At 41.2% G+C, this 15,775-nt stretch overlaps 1 protein-coding gene across 1 annotated transcript; it reads left to right on the top strand.

Annotated features, from left to right (window-relative positions):
• Positions 1-2,158: 2,158 nt before the first annotated feature.
• On the top strand, positions 2,159-13,786 carry irf8 (interferon regulatory factor 8). Its single transcript, XM_052152506.1, has 8 exons — positions 2,159-2,404; positions 3,066-3,249; positions 3,704-3,795; positions 3,944-4,052; positions 4,479-4,511; positions 10,633-11,019; positions 11,804-11,919; positions 13,188-13,786. Exons 1-8 carry the CDS (start codon positions 2,171-2,173, stop codon positions 13,377-13,379), a joined length of 1,347 nt encoding a protein of 448 aa, XP_052008466.1. The 5' UTR covers positions 2,159-2,170; the 3' UTR covers positions 13,380-13,786.
• The last annotated feature ends 1,989 nt before the right edge of the window (positions 13,787-15,775 follow it).

The raw sequence follows: 15,775 nt of genomic DNA, 5'->3' as shown, positions 1-15,775 counted from the left end.
TCAAAAGTGAACCTTATTTCTCACAAATGCATGTCTAAAGAAGGCAAGACTTTAAAAGTCAGTAATAACTTTCAGCAGGCATTTACATGGGGCTTTTAAATGGCAAATGAGAAGCCAGAGATTTTTTATGATTTAAGCTTTAATTTGTAAATGATTTAAACAGACACAGAAATATTGTAATTGTTTCAATGGGGAAACACCAATGGCTCAGAGACTACCCCATGATGAAAAACAATTCTACTTTCAGTTAGATATCAAGAAGAAAACTACACATATTGAAAATGGCATAGAGAACTGTGAAATGGCTTCTCTTTATTGTCACTACACCAAACTATGCACAGCACCTGAAACTATATGAGTAAGCTTTGTTTTCTTCTAATACTATCATGTCCTTGAGTTTGTTCTTGTTTTGATGACAGAACAAGTTTTATAAAAGCACTATTGCCTTTAACTCAACTGTTTCATTTCTTTCAGTATCGGGCATGGTTATGGACCAGCTATAGAGCCAGTCCCTTTAAAGACCAGGAGCAGGTAGAGGCTTTACTGAGCGAATGAACCAAGCCTCTTGCATCTACCCTCTGACCTACAACCACTACAGTGCACCAGGCAACAACAGATGATATCTACTACACAGCTGCTTTGACCTTAGCTGGAAAGCAGCAGCATATTTGGGGTTTTGAATCAGAACACTAGACCCACATGTACAGTTACATTTTCAAATAGAGATCACAGAAGCCCTGTGCTTTTATATTGGCCCCATTCACTTCCATTGTAAGTGCCTCACTGTAACCCAGATTTTTGCTTTTTTTAGGAGAAAAAAGATTACCTACTACACACGGCCTACGGCCGTATCACAGCAGTGCTGATTTAGGGCCATATCACACTTTTGCTAATGTGATTTTGCTTAAATATATATATTGTCTGTTTCTAACATGTTATTGGAGAATAACGAGATGTATGTGTGTGTGTGTGTGTGTGTGAGAGAGAGAGAGACAGACAGAGAGAGAGAGAGAGAGAGTGTGATCACCTGTTGAGCAGAGAAGCTGTAGTCTGTTAGTCAGCTTTCTGAAGATAATGCCATTTTGGTGAAATTCATCCTATTTTCTCAGTGGAAAAATATCCATCCAAGCGGGATGACCAGAACGTAATGTCACTAAAAGTTGAGGCCTGGTAAGGCCCTGCAATAAGAATGGCCTCTTTTGATTAGGCTTGTGCCATTATCAGGTTCCCTTTACAGGACACCTTCACCACGACCACTACCTGCTCATATCCTCAAACTCACCACCAGCATGAGACCTCACCTTTCCGAGATCCACTTTTCATGGTTTACAGATGATCTTTAAACTTCCCGACAACAGGTTAGACATGGTTTTGATATGAGATGTTAACCCTTTGAGTACATGCGAGCACCATCACACACTATGGTGATATTCATCTGTGAAAGTGCTGATGATGAATCACAATCTCTAGTCACAACTTCTATATGAATGAAAAACAATGTTTTATTTATTTATTGTGGTTTCCTAAAGTGGTAGTCATCATGTAGAATAACTTCTTACTGAAACAATGCTAATAATTAAAATAATAAAATTAAATTAAAGACTGTGTTATTGAACATAAAATATGGAACAGTACTTTAATACTAAATGTTAAAGAATCTGATTATTTTACATTTTATGCACTCATTTAAAAGCTTACGTGTGCTTTCAAATCCTCTTGGTCTTCCCTTCAGACTCCCCAAGCATGCAATAATAACAATCGACGATATGATTCATATAATGATATCAAAACACGATCAATGAACCACATCAAAGATATGGCCTATGTATAGTGCGAGTGGGGACACTGAAACATATTAATGATCATTAGATTAATATTCATCTGATGATCCATTTATCTGTGTGATATTCAGGAGAGTTAAATAAAATGGCCATGGTTCAAAGTAAAGGGTGTAAAGTCCCTTTCCCCGCAGGTTACCTCACACACTTCCAGAGCTAGAAGGGAATTTCTTGTAAATGCCATTTTTTCGAAGAATCTCATTTACATATGCATGACCCTCCAGCGAATAGGCACAATGATTGGACGCGTGGGCGGTCCGCTAGCCAATCGGTACTCAGGACTATCTCCATTCACATGAGCGGGTGGGTTACTTTATAAATGAAGCGTGTGAATGGTTGAGAATGTAAGGAGTGTTGGATATACTTCAGGCTCTTTCTGTTACATCAATAGAATAAAGATGAATCCCGGGGGTCGCAGACTGAAGCAGTGGCTTATAGAACAGGTCAACAGTAATATATATAATGGACTGTTATGGGAGGATGAGAACCGAACCATGTTCCGAATCCCCTGGAAACATGCAGGAAAACAGGACTACAACCAAGAGGTGGATGCATCCATATTCAAAGTAAGCGTTCATTTATTAAATAACAATTGAATAATTTAATTTAATAAATAACTTCAAGGATTATATGTTTGATAAATCTTTATAATAAGACTAGTAAATAATATATACGATATAAAATATAGGCAAAATAATAAATTGTTAAATTGCATAACATATTAATCCTGAAAATGTAATTGCTTAATTTGAACCAATGCATATAGGATGATAAAAATATCAATAAAAATACAAGCATAGCATCTGAATGTGCAATGTTTTATTTAAAACTATTGAATTATTGCAAATGTATTTATTTACTTTACAGTAATTGGCCAATAAGAGTAAACAAATAAAACAAAAATATATGAAAACAGAGAATGTGCACAAATGTCAAGGCGTTCTGTAGATTTGAAATCAGACACACATAAATCGACCAGTCTGGTCAATGCAGATTATCTCAAATTCTGCAAATATCAGCTGATTGATCTGCCTGACCGATATATTGGTCTATCATTAATAATTATCCAGGAGCAAGAACAGAACAATATCATACATTATTATGACATGCTATAAATTTTGTCTGTGCATGTATTCAGTCACTCAGCATCAAGCCTACACGTATGCTCATTTCGTGAGAGTAATTCAGATGCTGTGGTGATGTCTGACTAAGCATATGTTTTCACAGGCGTGGGCGATATTTAAAGGGAAGTTTAAGGAGGGAGATAAAGCTGAACCAGCGACTTGGAAGACCAGACTGCGCTGTGCACTCAACAAGAGCCCTGACTTTGAGGAAGTTACTGACCGATCCCAGCTTGACATCTCGGAGCCATACAAAGTGTACCGGATAGTTCCAGAGGAAGAACAGAAGTGTATGTGTGTGTAGCTCTGTTGTGCAAGAGCTTTGTTTTTCATTTACCCCCCCCCCTCAATGCACAGATGCACATGCATACAAAATGCTTACATTCACATATACATCGGTAAATGTTTCAAGATTTTAAGTTCAAAATGATCTGAATGTATTAGGGAAGTGTGTCACCATTTCTCTTAAGTTTTTCACAATTTTGAATCACCTTTTTGCCTTCCCTAGTTCACTTCAAATCATTCAGCAGCGTGACTAATTATTTGCAAATTAATATAAGCTCATTAAAACTGCATGCATAACTATCATAAAATCATTTTCAAAATGATTTTAGACAGAGTATAGCATGCCACATCACAAGACACATCAACAACCTGGAAATATTTAATAAAGTAAAGCTTCCTTCATCTTTACAAACCATTACTGTTTGGAAAGTGAATTAACAGCATTCATTTTTCTTTTAGTGGGTAAAAGTTCCATTACTGCCATGTCCTGCTGCAGTACTGACATCAGTGACATGGACTGCTCACCAGACCTGGATGAACTGATCAAAGAGGTAAAGTCTCTCCATCTCTTCATCTGGTAACTGTTTAAGTAACCTTTACGTTATTAAATGTTCATTTATTAGGATCAAGTGGAATGAAGATTTAATGTGCAGTGTTGCATTACATCTTTTGTTTACATATTTGTGTGTTGATGTGCAGCCCCCTAATGATGAATACATGGGCATCCTCAAGCGCAGTCATTCTCCTCTGGATGAAGGCAGTAACGTGCCGCCAGGGCAGGAATGGTGGCAGCAGGGACTTCACAATGGTACGACACGCTCAAATTATGTTCTCAGGGTTCTTTACATTTTAAGAATATAATTGGTTGAACAAGTATGAGAACTTTCTTGATTTTCTTGAACATGATTAAATGACAATTTAGCTTCAACTTAACTTAACCAGTGCAAAAATACCATCACATGCCTGCAGATGTACAAAAGGCCAGTGTGTTCAGCAATACTGACAGATTGACTCATTTCCGTCAAGAGTTGCTGACTTTGCATTTTTGCGTTACTCCCCTATCTATCTGTCTGTCGGGATGGATGGATGGATAGATAGATAGATAGATAGATAGATAGATAGATAGATAGATCGACAGACAGACAGACAGACAGACAGATAGATATTCTTTCTTTTTCTGTAATACTGAAGATGGAGACCTGGTAATGACTCTTTTGTGTTTGTACTTTCACAGCTGCTGTTGTTCATCAGGATCTATCTCCTGCAGGTACATGATTGTGCATATTTATATAAAACTTCTCATCTCCCTTAATGGGTTCACCCAAAAATGAAAATTCTGTAATCACTTAAACCCGCATGAACCTCTTTCTTCTATGAAACACCAAAGGGGAAGTTTAGCAGAATGTCTAAGCTGCTCTCTGCCATTCAATAAAAGTGGATGGGAAAGGGCTGTCAAGTGCTAGAAAGTTAAAAGGCACCATAGAAGTAGTCCAAATGACTCACGCATTATATACTAAACCTTCTGAAGCCATATGATAGCTTTGTTTAAGGAACTGATTGTCATTATTCACTGATAATCTTTGAGATGATGACAAAATTGTAATATTTGGGTGAACTAACCATTTACATAAGAGTCTCTATACCCAATGACCATGTCAGTTCCCTTTACAAAAAGCTTCACTATGATGCTGCGCCGAGCTGAATAATGTGTGGAACACGTCAATGAACATTGACTGGAATTTATAGCCTCGGCTGATGCAATCATTAGATGCACCTGAGGCCAGGCTATAAATGGATACGTCACCAGGTGTCGTCAGAAACTCTTTTTTCAGAGCGATTCTGTTTCTGTGTGTTTCACACACCCTGTCAAAACTTTCTTTCCTCTGTTAGGAGATAGATTCAGTTAGGCAGTGTGCAGTGAACGTTGTTCTATTTTTCTCTTCTGTTTAGAAAATATTATATATATATATATTTCTAAAAAAAAAAATAAAAAAAAAAGAGAGAATGACTGAAAGCCGCAAACGGTGCGTGTTCCCCTCTTCTCGCCCTATAGCTGAAGACGGCACACATCAGTTTTTGCTCTGATTGTTTGGGGGTAAGAGCACGCTGCTCTCGCGTTGCAGCAGGGTGGGTGCGAGCACTGCGATTTGTTTTAACAGGCAGAGTGCGTCGTGCTCGCCTCGCTTGCTTCCGGGAGTCAGCACTCACGAAAAGATCGTTCGTGGGGCTCGTGCATGGATTCGGCTGAGGAGCAAGAGACTTTCTCTCACTCTCTCCCCAAACCCAGCTGGTCCTTCACATGATCTCGAAGCGCGTTCCGACGCTTCTTCGGATCATGAGGTGGATCTCGACTCTCTTCCCGCCTCCGAGCTTTCCGTCCGCGATAAAAAATCTATGGAGGAATTGCTCGATGTTGTTACTCGTGCGGTTGCCAGATTGGACTGGCCACGTGAAAAAGAGACCCCCAAACGCTCCAAATTAGGGGATAGATTTTATCTTCCAGTCTAAGAAAGGGAACGCCTCATGGGTCCCTTCCCTTTCTTTGATAACCTCCATGAAGAGCTTTTTCGCTCATGGAGAACCCCTAAAAAAAGAAAAATATATATATATATATATATATATATATATATATTTTCTTCCCGTGTTCACATACCCTCGACGTCATTATATTCGACTATCGTGGGTGCTGAGGCATGGGGGTATTCAGTGATGCCGCCGGTCGAAGAGACGCTTGCGGGCTATCTCTCGCCGGGCTCTGCATCGTCACTTAAGAAGCCCTCTCTCCCCTCAAAGCCTTGTAGGACAACCTCCACTTTAGTGGGAAGGGCTTATCAAGCAGCAGGTCAGGCTGGTGCTGCTCTGCACACCATGCTGTTTTACAGGCGTACCAGAATGACCTCCCGGACGACCTGAGTGTGGGTTCTGCGCTTGACGAGCAAGCTTCAGACCCGCCTCAGTCCTGTCTGAACGGAGGCTCAAAAGCAAAGCGTGGCGAGTCGTGCTCCTCCTCCCAGGGATTGGGGACAGTCTCGCCTCCCTCGCCAGCCCCCGAAGCAAGACCTCAGGGCTATCATTTCTAGTAAGAGAAAACCCTGATGGTCTTGCGCCTAGATTAGGGGGTAGCTCCCCTCGGGACGGGGCGCGTGCTTCACTTCACCCCTCCCGTTACCCCCTCGAAGCCCCTCCATTCCCGCCACCTCTTGGTGTTTCGGGTTGCAGAGGCTTCCGTCAAAATTGGGTGTTTTCGCTGTTCCTGCATTTTATTCAGGACACGAAACACCCGACAACCCCTCAACAGGAAGTGTTCAAATATAATACCCATCTCAGAGATCCTGGCAGCGTGGAAACTTCTGCCGGATATATTCTTTTCTGTGGGTCTTATAAGGGCGTCAGGATTTAATTCACTCGCCGCTTTTCCGTGTTTCAACGGCGTGTTCTCACTACCGTAAACCGGATTTCTTTTTTTTGTAAAAACAAAAAAAAAACTCAATATCCTGGTTAAAGGGGCCATGGTATGTGTTCCCCTTCCAGAGAGAGAGTTAGGTTATTACACTAAATACTTCCCGTTTCCCATGGAGGGTGAGGGGTGGCGTCTGGCTTAGATCTTAAAGCTTGAACTACCCGTGGGTGTTCAAGTCCAAGATGATGCCTGTCAAGACGGTCGTGTCTCAAGCCCTACAACTTGTTTGGCTGGTCACCATCGATCTTATGACGCACTTCTATACTTCATTTAGAAGTTCTGCCACAACATGGAAAGTTCCTGAGGTTCACTTCCGGGGGCGAAGTCTTCCAGGGTCAGGTTCTTTCACTCAGCCTAGCCCTTTTTACCCGCACATTCACAATGCATGATGTAGCGCTGGCTCCTTGCGACTCCGGGGCATCTGCATTCTGAATTATGTAGACGACTGGCTGATCCTAGCGCAGTTCCAGGAACTGGCAGTTCAGCACAGGGACATCGTCTTAGCTCATCTGTTTCTCTGGGGTTGAGGCTCAACGCCAAGAAAAGCATCCTCTCTCCCACTCAGAACACTGACTATCGGGGCATCGTATGGAGTTCAATCACAATGCGGGCACAATTGTCTCCCGCTAGTATTGAGTCCATTCAGATCACCCTGAGCAAAGTCAGGCTAGGTCAAGGTTGCACTGTTATCAGTATCAACGATTTCTGGGTCTCAGGGCGAACGCGTCCACGGTGATCCCTCTGGACCTTCTGCTCTTGAGACCGTTTTTGTTGTGGCCAAAAGCCAGGGGATTTCTTCCAAGGGCCAAAACCTCTAGGCTAAATAGGGTTACGCGCCTCAGGCTTCGTTCCCTTTCTATGTGGTTCAGACCCCGGTTTTCTGCCTTGGGTCCCACTCTAGGTGCGTCTTGTTGTCGCAGGCTGCTAACGACAGACGCCTCCCTGATGGGCGGGGTAGCGGCCTTAAGTGGTCGTCCAGCTTAAGGGGATAGGAGGGTCGTCAGCTCGGTTGTCACAGTCACTGTCTCGGGTTGATGGCTGTATTTCTGGCCTTGAAATACCTCCTCCTGAGGCTGCCATGTCTTGGTGCGGGTGGACAATACAGCGGTAGCCTCTTACATAAATCATCAAGGAGACCCACGTTCTTGTCAGCTGTATTTCTGACACGTTGGGTTCTCCTTAGGGCCCAGGGCAAGCTCCTGTCACTCAGGTCAGTTATATCCCTGGATGCCGTATATGGGAGCAGATTTACAGTCCAGACAGAAAATACCAACGGGGGAGTTAAGAACTCCACCCTAAGGTAGTAGTTGCCCAGAGTTCGCCAGCAAGGGTTTTTGCCTCTTACTGATAGCACCGCGCTGGCCGAACAGGGCTTGGTTCTCGGCGCTATTCTCTTCCCTCGACGGCTCGCCTTGGGCGATTCCGAAGAGGAAGGATCTTCTATCTCAGGCACAGGGCAATATTTCATCCCTGCCCCAAATTGTGGAATCTTTCATGTTTGGCCCCTAAGGGTACCAACTGAAGGACACAGGGCCCTCTCCTGAGGTTATCAAGACCTTTTTAAATGCCAGGCTTTTTCCACTTGGAACAAGTTTGGGTGAGATCTTAGGGCAGAAGAGGACCTCTTCGCCTCTATGAATAGCGCAATGTCTCCTCTACTTCTCCCTGAAATCACCCAGCCCCCTTGGGTCTGGACGTTAAGACACATACATGACCCAGAATGGGTCTGTATGCATTTCTTTCCCCAGTTTCTCTGCTCCCGGGAGTCTTGGCGATGTTCACCAGCAAGGGTCTTGCCTCCTATTAATGGCGCTGCGCTGGCCGAACAGGATATGTTTCTCGGAGCTAATTCCTCTCCTCGACGGCTCGCCTTGGGCGATTCCGAACAGGGAGGACCTTCTCATCCTTGGCCCGAATTGTGAAACATTTCATTCTGGCCCCTAAGGGTACCAAATGGGGTTCACGGGGTTTTCTCTTGGGGTTATCGGGACCATTTCAAGTGCTAGGGCTCCCTCCACTTGGAACTGATCTGGGTAGATTTTACAGGGCAGAAGAGGACCTCTTCGCCTCTGTTGATAGCGCAATGTCTCCTCTACTTCTCCCCGAGTCGCCCAGCCCCCCCCCCTCCCCCTCGGGAGGGGCTGAACGTAGTAACGCAAATCCGCCTGCATGCGTTTCCTTCTACTAAAGTTCTTATTACAGAACCAGCTAACTGCCAGTTTCCTTCAGTTCTGGATTTTCTGTAGAAAGAACTGTCAGTGGGCACTTGCCACGCCACTGCCAGGTTCTATGTGGCCACTGCGGTTTGCCACGGCTTGGTGGGCAGGGTGCCCTCAAAGAGGCATCCTCATTATTGCCCGGGCCTACGAGGCACGCGGTCAAGCTTCACCAGTAGGTTTCAGGGTGCACTCTACCAGAGGGCTCTCCTCCTCTAAAACCTTGGCTAGAGGTCTACCTCTGCAGCAAGTTTGTGATGCGGCAGGTTGTCCTCTCCGCACACATTCATTAGATTTTTATAGTTTGGATGTTTTGCCACTCCGGGCTCTTATGCCCTTGAGTCGACATCTCAAGCTCATGTCTGGACATGTTTGTGATGCGGCAGGCTGGTCCTCTCCGCTCACATTCATCAGTTTTTATGACAAGTTTGTGTTGTGATAGGGTTCTCTTCTCACACATTCATCAAACTTTATGGGCTAGATGCTTTGCTACTCCGGGCTCTTATGTCCTTGAGTCGACATCTCAGCCCATGCCTAAACAAGTTTTTGATGCGGCAGGTTGTCCTTTCCGCACACATTCATTGGACTTTTTTAGTTTGGATGTTCTGCACTCCGGGCTCTTATGCCCTTGAGTCGACATCTCAGCTCATACCTGAACAAGTTTGTGATGCGGCAGGCTGGTCCTCTCCGCTCACATTCATCAGTTTTTATGATAAGTTTGTGGTGCGATAGGGTTCTCTTCGCACACATTCATCGAGCTTTATGGGTTAGATGCTTTGCTACTCCGGGCTCTTATGCCCTTGAGTCGACATCTCAGCTCTTGCCTGAACAAGTTTGTGATGCGGCAGGCTGGTCCTCTCCGCTCACATTCATCAGTTTTTATGACAAGTTTGTGGTGTGATAGGGTTCTCTTCGCACACATTCATCGAACTTTATGGGTTAGATGCTTTGCTACTCCGGGCTGTTATGCCCTTGAGTCGACATCTCAGCTCATGCCTGAACAAGTTTGTGATGCGGCAGGCTGGTCCTCTCCACACACATTCATCAAAATTGAATGGTTTAGATGTTTATGCTACTCCGGGCTCTTATGCCCTTGAGTCGACATCTGACGCTCATGTCTGAGAACTCTTGCGTTTCTGTGAGTACACTGCACAACCGTAGGGGTCCGGACAGCCCCAAGTGCGGCGGCGTGGGTATTGGGTTCCCCGTAGCGCTTAGCAGCGCAACATCGTAGTGAAGCTTTTTGTAAAGGGAACGTCTCGGGTTACATGTGTAACCCTTGTTCCCTGAAAAAAGCGGAACGAGATGTTGCGCTGCTTTGCCGCACTGGGACGTCCCAGGACTGCTCTTCAAAAAGAAGTATCTGATGACACCTGGTGACGTATCCATTTATAGCCTGGCCTCAGGTGCATCTAATGATTGCATCAGCCGAAGCTATAAATTCCGGTCAATGTTCACTGACGTGTTCCACACATTATTCAGCTCGGCTCACAGCTAAAGCTGTTCCCCGTAGCGCTTAGCAGCGCAACATCTCGTTCCGCTTTTTTCAGGGAACAAGGGTTACACATGTAACTGGAGACGATTTATTTGATTAAACCAGCAATGACACTTAATTTGATAATAAATAAATGGTTAGAGTTTGCGTAATAGTTTGTGAAAATTTTCACAGCTATGTTAGCAGGATGTCTAATGGCAAGTTTCTCTTTCCCCAGCATTCTCTCAGTTGATGATCTGCTTCTATTATGGTGGCCGTCTGGTGGGCAGCACAGTCACCACTCACCCGGAGGGCTGCCGTATCTCACCCTGCCCGCTCCCTGTGACTAATGGCCTGTTATATGGGTCAGACAGCCTCCAGAACATCCGCTTCCCTTCGGTGGACTTCATAGAACACGAGCGGCAGCGTCACGTCACCCGAAAGCTCTTTAGCCACCTGGAGCGTGGTGTACTGCTGCGTGCCAATAGAGATGGCATCTTCATCAAGCGTCTGTGCCAGAGCAGAGTGTTCTGGAGCAGCCAGGACTCACAGTACAACCCAAACCCCTGCAAACTGGAGCGAGACGCGGTGGTGAAGATCTTTGACCCTGCCAGGTTCCTGGAAGGTAAATGATGACTATATGAAAGTATGTTTTTAGTACAAGAAACTGAAACAGTTCACAATTGCATTTTACTAAATGGAGAACTTAACTAAACATACTTTATATGATTAATTAACATGTGAAACTTTATCTTAAATATATGGATGGATGGATGGATGGATAGATAGATAGACACAGTATATATGGGTAGGGAAGGCATAAAATGTCCATAGTTTATTTTTTCTTCATTATTAACGTGAAGATTTTAGGTTCACATTTATATACATTTATAAGTGAAAGTGTCGCTCTTAGGTCTTGTTACTGGTTCACCATTTTTAATAATGTTTTGCCTAGTTGATTTTAAATAGTCCTACAGTGTGACAAATTGATTTTTTGACATTAAAATATTCCTTGTAGTCTCTCAATTAATATGAGATCATAAAAACTGCATGCATTATTACCATGCAATAACAAATGAGCAAAATGTTTAAAACTGTTTTAGATGAAGCATAGCATGTTGCACTGCAGCATTTCAACTTGACAGAAGTATTACAAATATCAAATAATTAAAGGTATCAATAAAATGTTTATATCCAGTAATTAACAAAATTTTGTACATGTTTCTTATATAATTTATTTTCTGAAATGGTAGAACTCAAATGCAATAAACCTGGTTCATCTGTTATGTAATATTTATCTATGTTTCTTTTGTTATATAAGATTGTAGATCACACATGGGGAATGAAAATAATGTTGATATATTGACATGACAGGATTGTGTGTCATTTGTTATTGTATTGTCCTGCAGCTCTGCAAGTATATCAGGAGGGTCATTATCAGGCCCCGGACCCCACCATCACACTCTGCTTTGGGGAAGAGTTCAATGATTTCAGCACTGTCAAGAGCAAATTAATAATTGTGCAGGTAACTCATATTCCATATATTCTATACACAATCCTGAATATTATATAGTGTATTCTCCCATTCAGAAACAAGTTTCAGCTGAAACTTATACCTGTAATATGAATACAATTTTAAAAGTTATAATACCCCTTCAATGTAGGAAAGAACTCAGGCAGGAGGCATTGTCAAAGATGTACACTTTAACTCATACTGACTAATAGCAACGTACAGAGAGATTTTTATGGAAAATTGTTCATAATGTTTTTAGAACACCTAATAAAAATCAAACTAATGCTTGCTGTAGAGAATGTAATGCCATTAATAATTTTTGGACAAAAGCATGTCCAAAATTCATGAACAACATTTTTTATGTTGATTTTAGCAGGCACAACAAAATCAGTAGAGGATAGAAGGGAAAAAATACTCTTATTATTATTACTTCTGGCAGTAGCCAAAATACCAAAAAACAAGTAAATGGCTTAAGAAAGAAGCATCAACATTATAGGAGTATATAAGATTGTGAGGGAGCTCTATGCTATTATAACGATACCACAGAAGGATAACGGAGAGTCTGGATGAAGAGTGGTACTGTAGTAATGATCTTTTAAAAGAGTGAAGGATCAAGCAGGGTTGTTTTATTTTCTAGTTGTTTTATCAGATTACCAAGTTCTGTTGTGTATGTTTTGCATGTTTTTGATTTTTGGTTTATTTCTTGACGTCTGCATTTATCCAGATAGTCTTTTGCCTATAGCCAAAAAGAGAACGGAAAAGCTTTATGGTGTCTCAGTATGTTTACATGCACAGTTACAGTATATTTGAGCTACAGCACGTTTTTGCATAGTCAAGCTACAGTCTTCATTTGTGTGTGCAAGTGTACATAATGCGTAATCACATTTTTGAAGGAAGGTCATCCGCTGAGGAATGTTCTTACTAAGCATGAAGGCCAACTATGTGTATAACGTGTGTACATGTGCTGGACGAAGCAGAGCAACAATTTTATTATCTAGGACTGTTAGTCCGACTTCACAAAAATCAGACTGGTATGGCCAGAATTTAGCATTTACATGACATTTTAAAAGACAAATTATTGTTTAGATTTATAAATTCTACATGACAATGTACCTGTATATGCACTGTAAGAAACAGTTTGGGAGTAGTAAAAAGTCATTAAAGATAATGAAAGTAGCTTCTTTGCTGTTGTTTCTTGTCACAATTTTCTGGTAATACTCTTAATGATGTGAACTAAAAGCACTGTAACATAGCAATAATCAAACCATTTGTCATATCAGATTACAGCATTGAACTATCAGCAGCTGGTGGATGCGGTGACCACTCGCAGATCGCAGTGTAGTGGCGGGAATGTGGAGATCTCTGATGAGACGGCCAGAGATCAAGTGGCTCTAATATATCAGGATCTGTGCAGCTACACTTTTCCCCAGCGAGCTTCCTGTTTCAGGGACAACCTGCCCATTCCAGTGTGAAGCAGAACTCTGAACTATGCAAATACTGACCCCAAATGTTGTTTTTACAATGTCATGATGTAAAGAAATGTGTATTAAACACAAGAGTTAATGGTTAGGGATGCTAGCTGTGGGTAGCATTCCATTCTCTCAGGGCTCAAAATATTATCTGACAAAAGATTGAATTGTTCTCAGGGATAAAATTCTCCTTTATTAAATGTGTATTTCTTTTTTGTTTTACCTTTCCTTTTTATATTTTAATATTTTTGGAAGTTATTTTCAAAAATGTGCTTTTCATTTGATCCTCTGTTATTTTCTTTTATTATAATGCACTGTAAATCGATAGGTTTTACTATCCTTAATTTTTGTATTGTAATTTTTTTAAAGCAAATTTTTCTTTTTACTCTGATATTATTCTTCAGAAATGAAATCATATGAAATATTAGGATCATCAGAAACAAATAAAACAATTTTAATAAAAGTGAAATCTATGAATCTCTTTTTTTTTTTTCATCTTTGATTTTATAATTGGTTGTTTGGCTGATATCCGGCTAATATTTTTTAAATATTAGTTTGATATCTGATATACTGATATCCGGCTAAAAAGATTTGTTACAAAAATGAACAGTATGGATGGCAGTCCAAATATAAAATATTGTTATAATTGTGTACTACTCTACTTGAGAATGTATTTGAGGATCCATATTTAATCAAGTATAAGAGAACAACTGTTTACTACAGTAAGGACAATAACTGTAATCTGTTCATGTCCACATAAAGTACACAAACACACTAGCAGTTAGAGTGCACAAACATTTATCTCTCTATTGTAAATGTGCAGGAAGTTTTTAATGTAACAAAATAATTTTCCATACAGTGATGTTGCATGTTTAGAAAATAATATTAAGAATAAAACCACTAAACAACTATTTATGCCATAGAAATACCACATGTTCATTTGGTCTTGTGTGGTCCACCCCTTTAAACTTTTCAGTTGAAATTCTGTTGTTACAGCCCAGAATTGGGATGAGAATTTGTGATACTAATTCACACTAAGTACAATTTACTGTACGACTAAAGGTTAAAAAACACTCAGACACCAACATTATAACATATTATCAATCACATAATCACTGTTTCACAGTGAATCGAGTGGATGTAGCTGTGGGCTTTGCATGACTGTGAGACAGTAACCTCTTGGTGTTGGAGGACAATTAGTTATTGTGGATTGTAGCATGTTTCTCCAGAATGTGTTTTACTTGGCTTAAAAGAACCTGCTTTTCTTTCTCTCTGAGATGCAACGGACACCACCCTTTCATACATACCACATGTTTCAAATGAGCTATTGTTGACTCATGCAGTTTCTCCCATTGCTGTCATGAGGAACAGTTGGCTTTGCGGTGGCTGTTCATGGACACAGAGCTGCTCAACTAAAAGCACATTCTCGATTACTTCCTTTTTTCCACTTTCTCACTAATTATGTACTTAGTGTTTCGAGCTATAAAAAGATTTTTTACAAGAAATAAAAAGTTCAGGAGAGTTTTGAAACACAAATATAAATAGGTTTTCTAGTATGAAAGTTCCATTGAAGTTACAAGAAACATGAAATCACTGGAAACAGCATAAAGAGAAACTGAAATAATGTCTGAAATCCTTGAAAGAACTTGATCTCAAATCTGCCTGGAATGTTTCTTGCTAGAAATGCTCTAATCGGAGGTTCGTCTGACATCACCTAACAGGTGTATTCATTCTTTGTTGTCTGGATTTTTATATTTAATTGAAAACCTAATTTTTCCCACTCCTTCTAGGCTGTAACTATGATTTGGATGAAATTTGTTGTGTATCATCTAGGGACACTCACAAAAAAAGTTATCAAAGGATTTTTGATAAACCAAATTTTTCTCATGTAACGGATGATCAACAAATTTTCATGGCAACACGGCAATAAGGAACTGAGGCTGTATCTCAACAATGCTTTGCCATTTTGACATGAAACTTTGAATGTGTCACACCCAGACAGCATCACATACATTTAGTGACAGCGCCACCTATTGGTCAAAAGTTGCAATTAACTGTATTGTAATATTAGCAATTCTTCTTATGTTTTATATGATGCTTTTCTTAAAGTGATAATCAGTGATGATGTTGGTGTGATTGGTCCCGTAATTGCTGCTTGCAGTTATATTTCTAATTATTTCCCTTTCTCAACCTCGGGATACAAATGTATAAGTTACTAGAGCCTGCCAGATCCAGCTCCGTTCCTGCCTAATGTCCGGCTCCCTCTGCTACGTGTTGCTGAGTGATGACAACTAACTGCAGCCTGTGCCAGCCAGATATAACTTCAGTCTACTACGATGGACTTCATGGAGGATGAACTGATGCCAGCTCCAATTGTAAGGCAGGGGATACTTCACTGG

Source organism: Xyrauchen texanus, chromosome 21, assembly GCF_025860055.1.
Source record: "Xyrauchen texanus isolate HMW12.3.18 chromosome 21, RBS_HiC_50CHRs, whole genome shotgun sequence".
NCBI classification, from domain to species: Eukaryota; Metazoa; Chordata; class Actinopteri; order Cypriniformes; family Catostomidae; genus Xyrauchen; species Xyrauchen texanus.
Note: the sequence above shows the minus strand (reverse complement) of the source record. Positions and strands in the feature narration are given on the sequence as shown.